The sequence below is a fragment of the Symphalangus syndactylus genome, chromosome 8, assembly GCF_028878055.3.
Source record: "Symphalangus syndactylus isolate Jambi chromosome 8, NHGRI_mSymSyn1-v2.1_pri, whole genome shotgun sequence".
NCBI lineage: Eukaryota > Metazoa > Chordata > Mammalia > Primates > Hylobatidae > Symphalangus > Symphalangus syndactylus.
In genome coordinates this window covers 137,076,173-137,095,038 of record NC_072430.2, presented here as the reverse complement: position 1 = coordinate 137,095,038, position 18,866 = coordinate 137,076,173, and the positions used below count along the sequence as shown (strand labels likewise).

Below are 18,866 nucleotides of genomic sequence, written 5' to 3'. Positions count from 1 at the left end.
AAAATGAGAAAGTGATCATCTTGGAATGAAAACTCATGCCAAAGAAAACATTTTTTAGAACCAAAGTTTGAGAATGTTTTCATTGACATGTGAATTTTGTGGTCAAAAATATATTTGACTGATAAAACCCTGATCCCTACACATTTAAAAAAACTTGAAAGCAGATTATATATTCGAATCTGTTTTTTAAAATTTAGATATAATTTACATACCATAAAATTCATCCTTTTATTTCAATTTTTAGACACGGATTTTCACTATGCTTCCCAGGCTGGAGTCCTATGGCTATTCACAAGAAGGATCATGGTCCTCCAATATTTTTGTGACAGCTACTAAGACCCAGAATTAAAAAAGAACTACCCTGAGAGCCAGGCCTTCAAACTGATGTTTTACAATTATATTTCAAGGTTTTAGTAAATAAGAAAGCATATTGAATGATGTTACTATTTCTTGCAAAAGCAAGATGCTTTTTTGCACCTTTGTAAATGTACAAATAAATGTGTAATACTGCAAAGTTTGCTGGAAAATGTGGTTGATTTCACCTTTATTTAATTCTTTTCAATGTTCTCTTGGAGCAGGTGTGTACTCACTAAGTATGGCTGTATTGGGATGGGTGCTCCAGAACGCTTTCTCAGGGAGGTCGGAAACACCTGGAGTCAGCTCCTTCCAGCTTTCACCTGGGCCTGCCACCACCCCCACCCTCCACCCAAAAGACCAGACCCTTCTCCTGGCAGCAGCTGGAGTGCTCATTTCCCAGCCAGGGAAGGTCACAGCCCTCCTCAAAGATCTCCAACCACACCCCTCTAACCAGACTTCACAGTCCCCCACGCACACCCCGCTCTCCTGACCCCTCAGGCTTTCCCCACACTGCCCACCCACCCCCGCTCCTCTGATCCAGCCCTTGGCCCCCCAGAGCACCTGCTGACACTGCCCCAGGGCCTTTGCACTGCTGTGCTGCCTTGCTCAAGCCCCCACTCTGTTCAAGTCTCTGCTCAATCATCTGCCTCTCAGCAGTACCTCCTGGCCTGCATTATCCACCTCTCCAGATGCCGTGCCCACACTCACTCATGATTTTTCTCCTAGGAAGTAGTACTGGCATTACATTGTCTAAACACTTCCTTTTATTATTGCTTTGTCTCCTAGGAGAATGGAGACCTTGAGGAGGCAGGGGAGTCTTCCTTGTTGAGAAATCTATGCCCAGCATCCAGATGTCCCGGGAGGGTCCACGGGCTCTGGGCTGCTGCCCTGTACCCAGAGCTCCTCAGGCGCTCCTTGGATCTCCTGACCTGGAATGGGCACTGGGGGGCAGGAAGCATCTGAGTGGCTGTGACTTGGGGCAAGCCTCTGCCTCATTGGTCCCTTGGTCAGATGCAGAGGTGTGGAATGATCCTAGTGGGGAGACAGCAGAGGACTGTGTCAAAGCCCCCCTGGGGATCCCCGCCCCAGTAGCCTCCTTGGGTGGGTTGCAGGGTGGCGGGAAGCTTCTCTTCTTCAGATGTCCTGATCCACCCAAGTCCTTGGGTCTACCAGGTGCTACCAGGATTGAAGCTAAGACGGTGGGGCACGCAGTCTGGGTGTGTCGTGTCCCTGGTTGGGGGACGTCTCTGGGTCCAGGCCTGCTTGGTCTTCCTTAGGCTAGAGGCAGGGTGGGGGCTGGGTGGTTTTGGTCCCTTTATTGTCTGGGGTGCAGGCAGCCGCATGGAACAAATCTGCAGTCTCTGGGGTTGGGAGGAAGAATCAGAGAGCAGCCTGGGGGGAGGTCCTGGGAGTCCCAGGCTCAACTCCCAGGGCGCCCTGGGCTCTTGCTCCTTGAAGGGGTTGCGGTGGGAAGAAGGGCCCCGCTGTGCCAGCTGAAGCTGGTTTATCTCTAGGAGGTGAAGGTCCAGCGGCAAGACACCTGTATGTGTTCGCCGGAAGTGGCAGCTCAGGACGGGGAACAGGGCAGGACGCCTGGAGGTGGGGAGCAGGATAACTCCAGAGTGGGGCGCTCAGGGAGCAGCGGACGCCCCCAGCAGCAGCAGGGTCCCGGCCAGCAGAGGCAGCGACGCGGGAACCGGGTGCGCGGCGTCGGTGGTGCCGGCGGGAGGCGCGGCGTCGGTGGTGCCGGCTGGGGGCGCCAGGTCGCAGGCCGTGTAGGGCTCCAGACAGGCGGCGAAGGCCATGACATGCGCTACGAAGCTCTGCTCCTGCACGCCATGCACCAGGTGCGCCTGCGGGCCGCGCGCAAACACCGCCACGTCTTCGCCTCCGTGGGTCTCGGACGACAGGGGCACCGCCGCCTGCTGCTGGTAATCGGGGCTCCCTGGTAGAAGGGTGAGTGCAGTTCAGGGCAGGCAGGCGGCGTCCCTCTCCCGCGAATGTCCCCATCCCTGGCACCCTGGTCCCCCTGAACGGGCCATTCAGCCTCACTCACCGCTCTCGCTCTCATTCACGTCTGGTCGCACGCCTGAGTTGAGCACGTAGCCAGGGCCATTGCCGTACAGGATGGACGTGTAGGCTTTGCTGTCCTGAGCCTTGCTGGGGGCCAACCCTGTAGGGAGATGCGGGTCCCTGTAGTTGAGCTGACCACAGCTGTGGGAGTGCCTCCTATGTGCCAGGCATCGCCACTTTTTGCCTGTTCAGGGGCTGGGTCCTCACAAGATCCCTATAGGGCTGGTGCCAGCATTACACACATTTGACAGAGGAGGAAACTGAGGCTCAAACTTCACCCACGTAATTGATGCAGCAGCACCTGGCACCCTCCCCAGGCCTACCGAAGATGGAGCTCCCTCGCAAGGTGTAGCCACCAAAGGAGAAGACGTGGGAGTGGTCAGCGGTGACGAGGGTCAGCGTGTCCTCCTCGCTGGTGAGCTGGCCCGCCCTCTCAATGGCGTCGTCGAACATGACTGCCTCAGTGAGCGCACGGTAAGCCATGCCCTCATGATGACCATGGTCGATGCGGCCGCCTGCAGGAAGGCCAGAGGGGGGGATGCTTGAACCTGCCCTGCCCGCCCCACCTTCCTCCACTCCCCAGGGGCCACCACGCACCCTCCACAAAGAGGTAGAAGCCGAGGGGGTTCCTGCTCAGCAGGCGCAGGGCAGCCTCTGTCATCTCCATCAGGGAGGGGTCCAGTGTGGGGTCTCGGTGGATCTCATATTTCGTGTCTCCGGGCTCAAAGAGGCCTGTGGGACAAGGAGCTTGGTGGTGATTGGCAGGCTGCGAGCGGAAGGGTGCTGGCAGATGTGCACACAGGCTCGGACAGTACCCTCTGAGGCCGTCTGAGGAATGCCAGGGCAGGAAGGGGGTCATTACCCATGAGATGGGTCACAGACTGGTCCAGGGACGCCTGCGTGAGCTCAGTGCGGTTCCACACGTACCGGGCACCCTGCAGGGACAGAGCCAGGCTTCAGCCCACAGCCCTGAGACCCACACACTTGCCCTCCCCCGGCCGTGCCTCCCACACCCACCAGCCCCCATCACCTGGTGCTTTGCCAGCCATTCCTGCACCAGGTTCTTCCCATCCAGCCTGATTCCATTCTGGCTGGCATCACTTAGGTACTCAGGGTCTGGGGTCCCCATGGGAAACATGTACTTGCGGCCTCCGCCAAGGATCACCTGGGGACAGTGGATGGGGCAGGTGGGTTGGGGGCCTGGCTGGCCCCGTGCCCCCTCCTCATGCACAGCCCCCGGCTCCCCTCCCCAGGGCCGTGGGAATGGCCCAGCCTGTGTTGCACATTCTACATCCCCAACTCCACCTCCAGACCCTGCTGACCCAGATCAGGCTTTTGGTTTCCTGGATCTGAGCCTGTGCCCCCACCTTCCCCTCTGCCTAGCCCCAGCCCTCGGCCCTGGGGTCGCACATCAATGTCCATGTTGGAGATGAGCTGCGTGGCGATGTCCTGGCAGCCATCCTGGCGGGCCGAGGCAGGCATGTCAGCATCTGAGTACCAGTTGCGGTTCACCGTGTGTGCGTAGGTGCCGGCTGGTGAGGCATGCTGCACCCTTGTGGTGGTCACCACTCCCACTGACTTTCCTGAGGGTGACAGAGGTCAGGATTGGTGACTGAGGTCTTGGGCCTGGTCCTGGCCCCGCAGAGAGCCCCAGCTCACCTGCTTGCTTGGCCCGGTTCATCACGGAGATGACCTCATTGCCACGCGTCGTGTTGCACTGGTTAAAGCGGGCTGCTGCACTCAAGCCGATGGTCTGGAAGTTGCCCTTGACCCCGCACAGGTAGGCTGTGGCTGTGCCTGCGCTGTCTGGCACCTGTCTGTCCACATTGTATGTCTGGGAACGGAGACACCCTGAGCTCTACTTCGGGGCAGACACCCAGACCCCAACCAGGGACCTGGTTCTGGTCCTCTGGGATCCTAACTGCTCCCAGCTCCTAACTTAGGCCCCAGCTGTCCTGGCTCCCTCCCTCCTGCCACACTCCATATCCTTGACCCCTCTCCTCTGCTTGGAGGACTCTGAGGCAGCCCAGCCCTTACCTTGGACAGAGCCAGGTATGGGAAGCGGTCCATGGCCAGGGGCGTCTCAGGCCCCAGTTCGCCATTCTTCTGCCCCTTTAGGATCCTGGTGGCTGTCACTGTGGGCACCCCCATCCCTGAAGGAGCAGAAATGTGTGAGTCCTGGGCCCCAGGGCTGGCCTGGAACCACTGAAGGTCCTGGGCGCCGGGGCTGTGAGGACTGGGGGGCTGGACAGGCCTTGCTCACTCACCATCGCCCAGGAAGAGGATGAGGTTCTTGGCGACCTTCTGGATGGGCTGCAGCTTCTTGGCAGCATCCAGGGCCTCAGCTGCCTGGCGGTTCCAGAAGGCCGGGTTCTCCTCCTCAACTGGCCAGGGGGAGAGTAGAGATCAGGTCAGCCTGGCTGAGGGGGCGCCCTGTGTGTGGAACAGCTTGGGGAGCCTCATTACCTGGGATGACGCCCAGGGAGAGCTGTAGCCTCAGGCCCAGCAGCAGCAGCACCCAGGGCCCCTGCATGTCTCGGGGGCAGCAGGAGGGCGGCGAAGTGGGGACATCAGGAACCGGCTGCAGCACAGGCTGGCTGGGTTTAAATCAGGGGAGGACTTTGCCCCTGGCTGTAAATGCTTCACCTCCCTCCCCACACCCCTGGTGTCCATCTTGACCCCGCCCAGTCCTGTGACCTGAAGCCAAGCTTGCTGAAGGGAAGGGACTGGGTGTGGCTCACAGTGTCTTGTGGGAGACCCGTTGCCACTCCTTCGTTCACCTCATTCAAGGTGTGAAGAGAGGTGAGACTGGAAACACACAGCCAAGGCCAGGGCCCGGGTTAGGGCTCATAATGCCACAAGCCCCAGAGGAGTGTGAAAGGAGGCATGCTGGGTGGCCTGGCTGCCCTAGAACCCACTTGGTGTGTATGGGTGCCCACACCTATGTCCTGAGGACACAGGCTGGGGAGGGGCCAATGCCCTGGGTCAGTCAGGCCTGGGCTGACCTGAGCAGCTTGTACACTTGAGGTTGACCCCTGTTCCCTTGCACAGGTAGATGGAGCCTGGGGTGAGTCTGTTTTCCATGGGCCCCGGGCACACCCAGAAGTGTAGCCTCTGATAAGGAGTTCAGAGAATTTGGTAACCTCAGGCTGAGTTCGAAAGTATTGCTCCAGTCCAGACATCCCACTCTGAGTGTGTAGCCAAAGGAATGCAAACTAGGGACTCGAACAGATACTGCACACCCATGTTCCCAGCAGCGTTATCCACAGCAGCCAAGAGCTGGAAGCAACCCAAGTGTCCAGCAACAGAGAATGGAGAAAACAAACAGGGTGCACACATACAATGGAGTATCACGCAGCCTTGAAAACAACGGTGACCCTGACATCTGCTACAACATGGATGCACCTTAGGACATTATGCTCAGTGAAATATACCAGTGCAAAAGGACAAATACACATGAACACACTTCTCTGAGGTCCCTAGGGGAGTCAAATACATAGAGACAGAAGTGGAATGGAGGTTGCCTGAGGCCGAGGGAGGAGGCAATGGGTTGGGGTTAGGGTTAGGGTTGGGGCTAGGGTTAGGGTTAGAGTTGGAGTTTAATGGGGACAGAGCTTCAAGGTTGCAGGATGAGAACGTTCTGGAGATCGGCTGCACAACACTGTGCATGTACTCAACACTGCCGCCCTGTACACTTGAAAATGGTGAAGGAGGTAAACTTGATGTACCGTGTTTTGTAGCACAATTCAAAAACTGGTTCAAGAAGAAAAGCCTCCTCCAGCTCCACCCACCCCAGCCCAACCACAGCAGCCCCTTCTCCACTCAAGCCTATTTGCCTCAAACCCCAGGCTTGGCCCTCAGAACCCAGGGGACCTCACCTGCTGCCCAGCCTCTGCCTGCCCTGCCCCACTCCCCACCATGCCTAGGGCCTCCCTCAGGCCGAGCTTTCCTGGGTCCTCCTGCCTGCACCCTCCTGGCTTCCCGCTGGTCATCCTGGGGCTCTCAGGGAAGATATTGCCTTCATGGGCCTTTCCTGTCTCTTGCTTGTTGCCCCCTTAGTTTCCTCTACCTCCTGCTTCATCTTGCTGAGTTAGGAACATTCTTGGCTAAAAGTCAGGGGAGACTCACTAATGGGCAGGCAATTAATTGATTGATTGATTCCAAAGTCAAGGTGAGTCAGGAGGCTTTATAGACACCCTGAGTTTCATGTTTAAGTTGGAATTTTTGACAGAACTATAGATTCACAAGTAGTTATAAGAAATAATACAAGCCAGGCGTGGTAGCTCACGCCTGTAATCCCAGCACTTTGGGAGGCCGAGGTGGGTGGATCATGAGGTCAGGAGATCAAGGCCATCCTGGCTAACACAGTGAAACCCCATCTCTACTAAAAATACAAAAAATTAGCTGGGTGTGGTGGCATGCGCCTGTAGTCCCAGCTACTTGGGAGGCTGAGGCCGGAGAATCGCTTGAACCTGGGAGGTAGAGGTTGCAGTGAGCTGAGATCGTGCCGCTGCACTCCAGCCTGGGTGGCAGAGTGAGACTCTGTCTCAAAAAAAAAGGGAAATAATACAAGAGGCCCTACGTAGTGATTCAACCCTGTAATCCTAGCACTTTGGGAGGCTGAGGCGGGAGGTTCACTTGAGCGCAGGAGTTTGAGACCAGCCTGGGCAACATGGAAAAACCTCATCTCTACAAAAAATACAAAAATTAACGGAGTGAAATGGCGTGCTCCTGTGGTCCCTCCACAGGAAACAAATTATATAGCCTTTGGGTCTGAGCTGAAATTCTCTCTCCACCTACTTGGGAGGCTGAGGCAGGAGAATCGCTTGAACCTGGGAGGTGGAGGTTGCAGTGAGTCAAGACCATATCATTGCACTCTAACCTGGGTGACAGAACAAGACCCTGTCTAAAAAAAAAAAAAGAAAAGAAAAAGTACAAGAGATGTCTGTGCACTTTGCTTCGTCTCCCCCAGTGGCATAATCCACAGTTATTATTCAGATTTCCCCAGTGTTACCTGTATTTGTGTGCATGTGTGTGGGAGTATGTATACAATTTTATCACCTAAGTAGGTTTGTGTAACAGCACCACAGTTGAGATGCTGAAGAGCTCCAACCCCACAAGGTACCTTTTATAACCAGGCCACCTCTTTCCTCCACCTCTTCCCCTGTCCCTAATCCTTGACAACCAGATATGTGTCCAACCTGGGTAACAGAGTGAGACAACATCCCAAAAAAATAAAAAGAAAAAAATAAGAAATGCCTTGTGGACTTTGCATAGTTTCCCTACCTTTTGTTAATTTCACTGCCACCCTAACTTTGCCATCTCTCCTTTAACAAGATAAAGCATGCTTTAAACTCAAAGCATCTAAGAAGGCTGTAAGAACACTGCTTTTGGTGTGCGTGGAATACACAGTTGCTTCTGTTTATGGCAAGAGATGGTGGTCTTCCATTTTTCAGTTACAAGTTTCCTTTTCTAACAGATTTAAGGCAAATCTGAGCTTATGTAGAGAAAAACATTCAGCAAATCATACCACAGGCAGTAATGTGGCTATGGCAAAAAGTTGTCAAGGTGATACGTGACTAGCTGAGTGCTAAGAAGCATGGATTTAAAAGAAGTAAATTAAATAGCTTTTGGGTCTGAGCTGAAATTCTCTCTCCACCACTTACTGAGTGTCCTTCAGAACGGAACCTCTCCAAGCCTTAATTCCCTCATCTACGAACAAGAAGAATGATAGTCCTGTCAACCTCAAGAAACAGAGTGAGGCTCTCCAAAACTATGGAATTTAATTGGGAATAAGCAGCAGCACTGCATGCAGAGCCCCAGCCTTAGTAAACTAGAGGCGCATCGGAGGAGGGGAGGCAAGGGGGGCTTTGAAAGGCAAAAGGAGCAGTACATGGTCGGTTTTTTGGTTTTTGTCTTTTTTTTTTTTTTTGAGTTGCTCTTTTGCCCAGGCTGGAGCACGATCTCAGCTCACTACAACCTCTGCCTCCCAGTTTCAAGCAATTCTTCTGCCTCAGCCTCCTGAGTAGCTGGGATTACAGGCACTCGCCACCACATCCACCTACACAGCTGTTTTGAAAGGAAGAGAACACTGATTCCAGGGGCTTATCCCAGGAACCGGCATCAGTTTATGAGTGGACACAGCGTATCAGGCAAGTGTTCTTGTGCATCTGGCTAGCCGTCCTTGTGACTCACGCAGCAAGCTGCAAAGTCCTGCAAAGTCCTGGCAAAAGGTCTTGTTGCAGGCATCTGTGCCCTTCCCAGAGGCTTCGGAAGGGCTCTGATCATAGGCAGGTGTGCGGGAGGGCCCTCCTTCAGAACCTCCTGGCCGCATTATTTTGTTGTTGCTCTTAGGGTTGGACAAAAGTGGCTCCATTTTGATTCTGACAACTTTCACAGAGCCTGGGTCTCGGGGCTGTTGCGGGGACTTAATTAGTGCAGGGCCTGCTGCAGAGTTAGCAGGGGGAGCGGGGGGAAGAGGCGAATCCTGACCTTTATAAACACGAGGCAAGTCCTGCACATCCTTGAAACCTGTTTCCAAGCTGAGGGTCTGCACACCACACAGTTGGCCAAATGGTAGCTGAAGCAGCTCCTTCCTAGAGCACAAATCTCTAAATTCCTAATTAAGGGCAGTGTAGGCAGGACCTCCCTCTGGCCCATCCCACCTACCAGGGAAGGACATCCAGGCATTCCTCATGCACAGGAGAACTTGGCTCAGGTACCTGGGGTGGGAACAAGAAGGGACTGTCCCATCCCCAAGGCAGGAGCCACCCCAACCTCCTCCCCATGGGCTTCCTGGGGAGGCCTCTCAACAGGCCGTGGAGCCCCCTCAGCGGCACGAACAGGGCACTGGGGCCTCAGCCTGCGGGAAGCTGCAGGCTCAGGAACGGGCTCAGTCGAAGAGGCGCTCAGCCGGGCACCCCGAGCCCTGATCTGGCCACCTCCTTCGCCCCCCCACCAACACCGCCAGTAGTGACAGTGGCTGGGGTGGCTGGCAGGTGGGCCCTAGTGCATGGTTGTCCCCTGAGAGTGAGGGACAAAAGACAATTCTGCCCTGAAAGGTGCTTCGGGCATCTATATGGATGTGTGGAAAGGAAAGTGTATGAAGTCAAGGATGCTGCAACCATATTCAGTGGTTTAACTTTGATCTTGTATGACAGGAACCAGGAGGACAATTGTATTCCAATAGCACCCTGGTGAGTTGAAAACCTGTTAAGTTGAATACACTATTGGAGAGTTTTTGTTCCATCTTCTATTTTGCACTTCAATTTCTGTTGCTTTTTAAATATCTGGCTAAGTGCTTTCCAGAACTGAGCAATGTACTATTAAGAACACAACACGGCTCACGAACGAGGTTGAGCAAAACTGTTTTTTAAGTAAAATAAATTATTTAAATGGATCAGTTTCCCCCTCAAATGATTTTCTGTCTGCTAAAAAGCAAATCGGCCAGGCGTGATGGCTCATACCCATAATCCTAACACTTCGGGAGGCTGAGACGGGAGGATCACTTGAGCCCAGGAGCTTGAGACAAGCCTGGCAACATAGTAAGACCCCATCACCACAAAAAAATTTTTAAAACTAGCTGGATATGGTGGCACTTGCTTGTATTCCCACCTAGTGGGGAGGCTGAAGTGGGAGGATCTCTTGAGCCAGGGAGGTGCAGGCCTCAGTGAGCCCCGATCGCCCCACAGCACTCCAGCCTCCGCACTCCAGCCTGGTCAACAGAGGGAGATCCTGTCTCAAAAAACCAAAAACCAAAAAACCAACAACAAAAATAAGTAAAATTTCCCCCAAACCATAAAACCCCACAATTAGAGAGAAGGTTCAAAGAGATGATCTTACAATAAGGTTTTAAATCTGGAACCTAAACTCAGGCATGTGGAAACTAATACTCATCATTCCAAGAATCATCCCCTTCTCCAGAACCTTCCTGTAGCCTCCACCAGGGCTCAAATATTTAATTCACTTCCCCCCTCCCAATTCCCATCCCGACTGCCATCAGCCCCTGAATTCTGTGATTCCAAACCAGGAACCACTCTTTGGTCTGTGCCCAGCAAGGACTGGGGCAGGCTCATGTGCAGAGCTGGCCACGGCCAAGCCAGCAGCACCATCTGTGCTGTAGAACTCCCTGGAGAAAGCCCATCCCACCTGTGACTTTGGCGGCCCATCCCCACCAGGCCTCTCTGGACATCTGCACTGTCCCCTCTCAGCCCTTCCTCCTGGCACCTGGGCGATCACAGCCCCTCCTGTCTGGCCTCCCACTTCCTGCCTCGTGGCGGCGCTGCTGGGTGGTGGAGCCACTGCAGTGGCCTCCGGTGCTGCTTCTGCACAGGCCTCGCGTCCTCTGGCGCCCCCTTCCCAAGCTTCATGCCTGTCCCTCCCTTCTGCGGCCTGACATCTTCCTCAGGGACCAGGAGGCTGCCACCCCAGGCTGCGTGATCCCAGTTCTTTCCTGAGGTCCTTCCTAACAGGAACTGGGGAGGCGTCAGTCTCTCCCCAGGAGGGTGGCTGCAAGCTCTGGGAGCTCCAGCTCCTTCCCCAGGCTGGGACACTACCTGCGCCATCTTTCCCTGGGTCCAGGGGGCCGGCACTGACCCTTCAGGGTGGGGAACACACTCACTGGCCTCTGAGCATCGCCAGTCCCTGGTCATGGAATGAGACTGGTGGTGTCTACCTCTCCCTCCCTACCCCACGGTGTCTCCCGGAGGAAAAGACAGTCTTGCTCTGTGCCCCGGGCCCTGGCTGGCAGGTGCCATGGCACAGCCCAGGGAATGGCCAAGTCCTCCTTTAGATGAGGGTCAGTGCCTGGTCACCCTTTCTGTTGAGTCCTTTTAGCGAGGGGCCACATAAGAGGCTGGGCCCCATAAGAGGCTGGGCCCCCAGTGGACCCATGGAGAGCCATCCTGTGAATGCGCAGCACCAGATTGAGTCAACCATGTTCCTTAAAGGAGTGAATGCAGACGGGCGGCTCGGCGTGACTGGCGTGGGGATAAGGCTGAGCCATCTTCTCTGAGCTCTGGGTAGGGTGTGGGGGTGGCCTGGGCCTGAGCCCAGGTCCTGACTGGGCACAACCTTGCCTCTGACCTGGAGGCAGAGACCTGACCCGACCCTCGTGGATACGGTTTCCACTTCCCCAGATGGGGTGGGGTGGGCTGGGGCTGCCATGGCCTCCACGGCTCCAGGGACCTGCCATGCTCTGGGGCCAGCAGGGAAGGTGAGGCTGTCTGAAGAACGTCTGAGCCCAGCATCTGCTTCCCAAGCAAGTCCAGGCAGCAGGAACCCCCTTGTTCACCCCCCTGGCTACTCCTCACTGGGGCCTGGGGGCACTGGGACATAGGGACAGGTGTCCGTCTGGGTCTGTGCTGCCTGTGAGGGAACAGCTCCCAGGCTTTGTGGGAGGCCCTGGGGGACAGGGTCAGCCTGGCCTGAGAAGCCCAGAGAGGAACTTGGCCACTGCTCCTCAGAGGTTGGGCAGCATAGAGAGGAGGGGAAGGGGCTGGGATGTCTTCTGTTTGGGGCTGTCACAGTCAGGCTGCCTGGGCCGGGGCGGCACCCCACAGCCTTCTCCACCCCAACACCAAACCCCCAGACGCTCGCCTATCCCTGCAGATACTTGGCTCTAGGAGAAGGTTCTGGGGACAGGAACAGATGGGGTGACCGTGGCCTCTGGGACATCTCGGGGGTGGCAGGACACACAGACTGAAGGCTGCCTGAGGTGGCTGAGCGCTGGAGGAGGGAAAGGCTCCGAGGGCAGGTGCGGGATGTCTTTGGTTGCCTCCCACAGCCAGCCCCATCTGACGGTGGCAGAACAAAGGCAGCCGTGCCCACTGTCGTTCAGGCGCTGCGAGGCACTCTGACAAGGACCCTATTGAGTGTTTCTTTGAAGAAAATTCACTGTAACCAGATCAAATGAGCTTGTTAATCCCGACACCCCAGGAAATGGTGCGGGGGAACAGAGGCCGTGCTCACCACGGCTTTCATCCTAGTTTCTGGCAGTTCTCGGGGAAGCCAAGCCATGGAGCTTCCCCCACAGAGGGGGAGGAGTGCAGGCTGGGGTCAGGCTGGCTGGGGAAGGGACTGCCCAGTGGCCGGCCAGCTCTGCCTGGGACCGATGCAGGTGGGATCTGTGGGTGCTCAGGACACTAGGTGGGCAATGGGGCCAGGTTGGCAAGGCACTGGAGGGCCCTCGTCCCCTCCCCGAGGCCCAGGCCTTCTTCTGTCCCCAGAGCACAGGATTGGGCCTGGAGCTGCCAGGGCACTGACTGAGACCCAGGGCATAGACAGGGCCATTCAGAGTGTTGACCAAGGAACTGCAGGGAGAGGGTGTTGCAGGACCCATGACCCCCACCAGGCCCTGCGGAGCTGGTGCAGAGAGGAAGTGGGGGCAGGGTTGGACACAGTCACATGCGTCAGGGTGACGGGAGCGCTCTCAGTCCTGCATACTAATTACATTTTTAATCAGGCAGAATGAGACTCCGGCATCAATCTGCCACGTAGCCGACTCTGAATCGTGCTGGAACTGACAGGAAGGTTCTGGGCGGTGACATCGGCTCAGCAGTGAGGGGTGGAGCCTGACCTGGGTCCCTTGCCCTGGGTGCAAGGGGCATTCCACTGCCCAGGCTTCCCAGAGGCGCCCCACACACCAGATGGCACTCCACACTTGATTTTATTCCCTGACACTGATTTGCAGAAAAGGCCCCATTCCCTGGGCTGGAGAAGGCAGTGGGACCCGGGCAGACGGGGAGCCGGTCTCATTGCTGGCCAGGTCTCAGCCTTCATTCCAGCTCCATCCTCTCCCCTGCAGTTTATTTAAAAACTGAGCTGCAAACACTAAATAAAATGCAAAAGTAAAACCAAAAGCAAACCCTTGAGTTGTTAAAATCTAAATTAAAAATCCCTCTTGGTGTCAACAGGTCCTATTCCTAAAGCTAGCGGGGTGGGGCAGGAGGGTCGGCTGAGCTTGGCCAGCACATCAGCCCTCAGGTTCCTTTTCAAACTCGACCTACTCCTCCTCCTCTTCCTCGGGGCCCAGGTGGCCCTGGTTGCTCGGCTGCCTCAGGACAGCACTATACTAGAGGGCCATGGCCGCCCGCAGGACCAACTCCACCAGGCTGAAGATGGTGATGACCTGTGCAGAGCCTGGCCGTGAGGGGACAAAGACGACAGGGCCTGATAACGAGGCGCAGCTCTGCCTCCGGCCCTGCAGAAGGACCCCCAGGACCCTCCCTTGGCCTCTGGAAGCCTCTGCTCGCCTGTCTGTAACGGGAGCCTGCTCCGGGATGAATGCCCTGGGTCAGGGCAGAGCTGGGAAGTCAGATGCATCCTGAGCGCTCCCAAGGCTTATGAAACACAACCTGAGGGCCCGGGTCCACCTTCAGAGCATGTTGTTGGTGAAAACGGTGCCAGACAATTTCTTGCTTGTAAACTCATAGCTTTCATCAGGTTCTTAAAAAGACCCCAGAAGGCCAGCACCCGTGCATTAGCGGGACAGGCAGAGCCTGCCTCTCTCCACTGTGGTTGTCCCCAAGGAAGGGAAGGTGGTGCCAGAAAGCAGGACCCTCAGGAAGGGTCTGGGTGAGCTGGGAGGGCTTGGGGGTCCTGAAACCCTACCCAGGAGGCTGCAGTGCTGGGGGAGCCCAGGGGACACAGAAGAGGGCAGGGGGCACCGCAATAGTCAGGTGAGGGTTTGCCAGGACTAAGGGGGACGGGACACAGAGGGGGACACCTGCCCTACCACCCTGGAGGGCTTTACTGCTTGGAGGCAGCCCTCGGCCCTGGCCCACCCCTACCTGGCTGGAGGGAGATTCAGGGAGGCCCTGCCAGGCCACCTTCGGCTGAGACAGCAGGTGACAGTGATCAAGGGCCAGGGGTGGGGGCTGGGAAGGCCCCTGGCTCTGTGTGCTATTGGGGGCAAGTGGTGGGGGCGTCCAGGGCTGACTGCACTGAGGTAGGGACAGAGAACTGTGGTGGTGGAGCACTGCGCCCCCTGCTGGTGCCATCTGTCAGTGCAGGCGGGGCTGGGCCCACTGCAGGGTGACCTAGGCTTGAACTGCAGCACGCAGAGCCCCAAGGGTCCACTGGGGGACTCTGTCCTTCCTATTCTGCCCAGCTCCAGGTTATGTACACCATGTTTACTGCGCACAACGGGCTGGGCACTGTACTCCCAGGGCACCCTGGATGTTAGGAAATTCAAAGCGAGGCACAGGGGCCAGGTGGTGACCTGCAGACCCCAGGGCCAGCTGGAGCCAAGCCCCTAAGGCGGCGTTAGGACAGGCCCATGTCCCCTTGGAGAGAACGGTGAATCAACAGTCACTCAGGGCAGAAGCGGAGCCACGGACAGCTCTCTTCCTTGTCTTCAGGGGACACAGTTTCCAGAGCGGCCAAGGACCATTCTCTGGCCTTTCATTCCTTCATGTTCTTATAGACACAGTCCCCAAAGCCTGCACACCCTGCAGAGCTGTACTGGCCATGGAGGGGCCTGCTCTCTGGTTCCTGGGTCCTTGGGGAAGGGGGCCAGGCCTGACCCTGGGCCTGGAGCCACCATCCCAGGTGGGAGAGCTGGGCGTCTCAGCAAGGCCCATCAGGTGGGCTTTGTGCTGGGGCTGGGGGAGTGAGGGGTGGAGTGTGACCCATCACAGCGTGTACCCCTCCAGTGCGGGATGGCTTGGGCTGCCCCGCCCACCCCCGGGCTCTCCCAGGGCACTCACGTTGCAGTAGATGCGCTTCTGCACGCCATAGCGCAGCACCAGCACGTCGAAGGCTTGGTTCAGGACGCCCATCACCATGGCTTCCGACTCCAGGGGGCCACTCTCCTGCAGGGACAGTGCTGCAGCCATGGCACCTCCTGGCCCTGCCCTGGGCTCGAGGCCTCCTGGTGAGTAGGTGCCCAGGAGGGTCAGGAGCCAGAGGGAGGTGAGGGGCACCAGGCTGGAGGGCTCACCTTGACCAGAACGGCAAAGAAGAGACCAGTGCTGAGTTCCTACACACGATTGGGCACCATGCGGCAGTCATTGCAGTGGCCTGCCTGCTTCTGCAGGGTATCGGGTGCCATGTCTAGTCGCTCCCTATAGCCTGGGAAGAGGGGGCGGGGTTGTGGGCGGTGTTGTATGGGGCATGAGGGTGGGGGTTGGGGAGTGGGAAAGGGCGATGGCTGGGGGATGGGCTGCATGTTGCTCCGCCCCAGGTGACAGATTAGGACCCCAGCACCCAGCTCCCAGGGCAGCAGAAAGCAGCCCTCCAAGGTCAGCGCCCTCCTCTCGGCTGTGTCCAGGGCTGGCTGTGGACCCCCTGCAGCTTCCACAGCACCGGCCTGTGGGGAGAGTTCTCAGGCCAGGCTCCCCTACGCTTGGGTCGCCGACCTCCACCGTCACTGCTGAATGGTCTTGGGCCGAGCACCCACTGTGGGTGAAGTGTGTGTACAGGGGCATGATGAGTGCATAGTGCCTGAACTGTGCCGGGTCCCGCAGCAGCCCCGAGCAGAAGTACAGTGCCATCTGCGGGACGGGTCAGAGCCTGGCCAGCCCAGAGCTTTCCGGCCAGTCCCGGAGGGCCTGTGCCACCCACAGCCTTGCTATCGGCAGCCTTGCTATCGGCAGCCTTGGTGTGCACAGACCTGACAGGCTGCTGGCTGCTAAGCAAAGCCAGGAAGGACCAGGGCCAGGACCAGTGCCCCTTTCTGCACAAGGGGACCCAAGCGGAGGCCAGGAGGCTGGGCAGAGCCCGGGGTGCCCATACTTCTCTGCAGGAGACAAATCTGGCCTGCCTGGACGTCCCAAATGCCCTCAAGGCGGCAGCACTGAGAATGGCCCAGACATGTGCTGTCGCTGCTGAGTCACTGCTGGGAACCACCAGGAGGGAACCCTCTCTGGTCTACCCCTCCCCAGCATGGGGCTGGGGCTGCTACTCTGGCCCCGGAAGGAGGAGAGAGAAGGCTGTGGCCATGTATGACCGGGGGCTGCAGACGCTGTCTGCTGGAGACACAAGCAGAAGCTGAGGAGGCTGTGGGTCTTTGTTCAAGGAGGCCAAGTCCATTGCTCCATCTGGCTAGAGTGGGAGGCAGGCGAGAAAGCCCAGGATGCCATTCCCTGCCCCGTGCAACACAGGCCTCAGGCTCCTGGCGCTTCCTCTCGGACCTACACACACCTTTGGTCGGAGCTGACCTCATCCCCTCTGGCATTGATCCCACCCAGCTGAAGCCACGCTTCACCCAAGCACCTATGTGCCCCCTGGTACTCCACCCCACAGCAGCCAAGGGAGGCAGTTTCCGGCCTGCCAGCCTCGGCCCTTCTCGTCTCTGACCACCTGACCCTCCCGGGGGCTGAGACACAGAGGGCTGAGTTCCAAAGGCCCTCGTGCTGGGCAGGAGGCAGGACTGGGGCAGGGGAGATACCCAGAGTCTCTAGGGACCAGTACACAGCCCCGCCCAGCTGGGGCCACAGTCCCTGAAGCTGCTTGTCCTGCAGTCCCCGAGCTTTCAGGGCTGGGTGTCAAGGCCAGTGCTACTGCCTGTGGGCAAGTGAACGGGTTCCTCGCAGAGGTCCAAGGTCACTCCTGTGTGTCTTGTTGGCTCCCTTGCTCCCTGGCTGCTGTACACACTCACCCTCCTGTGCCCTTGGCCAGACAGACAGCCGGCTCCCGTTACTCTGTGCACACGGGCCCTGGAACCCAGGGCACAGCTGGTGGTGACCTGCTCGGCTCCCTAACTCCACTTCCCTTCCAGCCCCTGCTGGGCCCTGGGTTAAGTCGAGGGCAAGTCTCCGGGGCAGGTGGGCACAGCCTCCACTCCCAGACACGTCTGGGCTTTGTTCTCAGCGGTGGCCCAGTTCCCCAGATGACCTGGGTGAGGCTGATGAAGGGCCCTGGCCCCTCCTGGCTGGGGGAGGTGGCTCAGGGTCGGGTGGGATGGGTGGGGACCATGGCTTTCTCGCAGGCCCAGCCATCCCTGGGACAGCCCTGGTGTCCTGATGCAGAAGCTCACTGGGGACTGCGTGCCCCCTCACACCTTTCTGTGCTCTCTGCTGCCGCCCTGCCCTGTCCCCACCCCAGCTCCCGGGGCTGAGGAACAGGAGCACCGCAGACCTGGTAACTCTCTGCCATCGGATTCGCGGGCAAGGGCGCCTCTGAGCTCCCCGGGAGGCGAGCCAGGAGAATGCAGCCTTTTCAGGCTCTGGCTGACTCAGGAGTGGCTGCGATCTCTGGAGCTCCAGCTTGGCTTGTACCTCCTTGGAGGTGATGGCGTTAAAGGCAGGGGCATGGCAGGGGCCCCAGCAGGGCAGAGCCAGAGGCAGTTCTGGGACTTAGGGGCTGCTGTGCCTTCTCTGCAAGGCCTAGAGCCACTGCAGTGTAGAACAGAGAGAGCCCAATGGGCACGGCCCAGCCCCTCTCCGCTGTGGGTGCCGCAGGTGCTTGGCTGAGCAGATACTTGTGACTGGGGGCAGGTCACAGCAGCCAGGTCCAAGCAGGCCCTGATGGCTTCAAACCCAGCAGAGCTTGAAGTGTCAGAAAATAAATCCGCTGAGGTCAGCTGAAGCCATCCAGTTCTTGTGAACAGATTGAATCTGCCGAGTGACCGAGCCCCTAAAATACAGCCTCTCCCTGCCCCTGGGCCGGGCCGGGGCCCAGAGCCGACCCATCAGCATCCACTGCTCCCGCTGACCCGAGGGTCCTCTGGGGTCCTGGTCCCAGGATGCTCGGGCCCTGCACGGGTGAAGCTCAGCCTGGGGGGCTGGGACAGGCATCCCAGAGCAAGCCCAGCTGTCCACCCCACAGCCTGCCACCTCCCTGCAGGCCCGGCCTAGGCCCCCGGCCAAGTACGCTTCTTTCCCACACTGGCCAGAGGCCGACAGCTGGTTCTGGACTCCACATGCGGGGATGCAGGGTGAGGAGTGTTCCCTGGGACAGGAAGCCACATGGGACCCTGTCTGTCCTCCATCATCTCCAAATGTTTGGGTCAGGCTTTTCTAGAAGCAAATCCCAGAAACCTGTGCGACGTGTGGTCCAGCTCGGGGAGGGACTCTGGGCCCTGTCATCCGCTGAGCACCTCCTGCCCGGCTCTGGGGGGAGGAGTTGCCTGTGGGGCTCAGCCCTGCTCAGAGGGGATGGGTGGGGAGAGGGGGCAGCCGCCCACAGCCTGTGGCCCACACTGGCCTGAGGTCCGTCCCTTCCATGTTTTTGCTGGCTGGCCTGGACTCACTGGGCTCCAGCTGTCTGGCCTAGGGCACCTGCCTTCCCCTCCCGGGGTCGGGCCTGGGTGAGATGTCTCCCTCCTCCAGGACCAGAGCCAAGGCCCTGGGTTTCTTAGCTTTGCCCCAGGCAGGGAGCACCTGAAAGTACTCACCAGCAACATTCCCGGGATTCCTATGATTCCAGCCCCCACTCTGAAAGCCTCTGGGCCCAAGACCAGCCCTTTCTGGCCACAGGACCCCTGCCCTCTGCTA

General features: G+C 57.9%; 1 protein-coding gene across 1 annotated transcript; it reads right to left on the bottom strand.

Annotated features, from left to right (window-relative positions):
• Nucleotides 1-1,570: 1,570 nt before the first annotated feature.
• Nucleotides 1,571-4,963, bottom strand: ALPI (alkaline phosphatase, intestinal). The gene is made up of 11 exons (XM_055290980.2): nucleotides 4,897-4,963; nucleotides 4,698-4,814; nucleotides 4,468-4,583; nucleotides 4,090-4,264; nucleotides 3,841-4,013; nucleotides 3,461-3,595; nucleotides 3,293-3,365; nucleotides 3,028-3,162; nucleotides 2,754-2,945; nucleotides 2,414-2,530; nucleotides 1,571-2,302 (listed from the first exon to the last, which is right to left on the bottom strand). The coding sequence occupies exons 1-11, from the start codon at nucleotides 4,961-4,963 to the stop codon at nucleotides 1,989-1,991; spliced, it is 1,614 nt and encodes a 537-aa protein (XP_055146955.1). The 3' UTR covers nucleotides 1,571-1,988.
• Nucleotides 4,964-18,866: the final 13,903 nt, after the last annotated feature.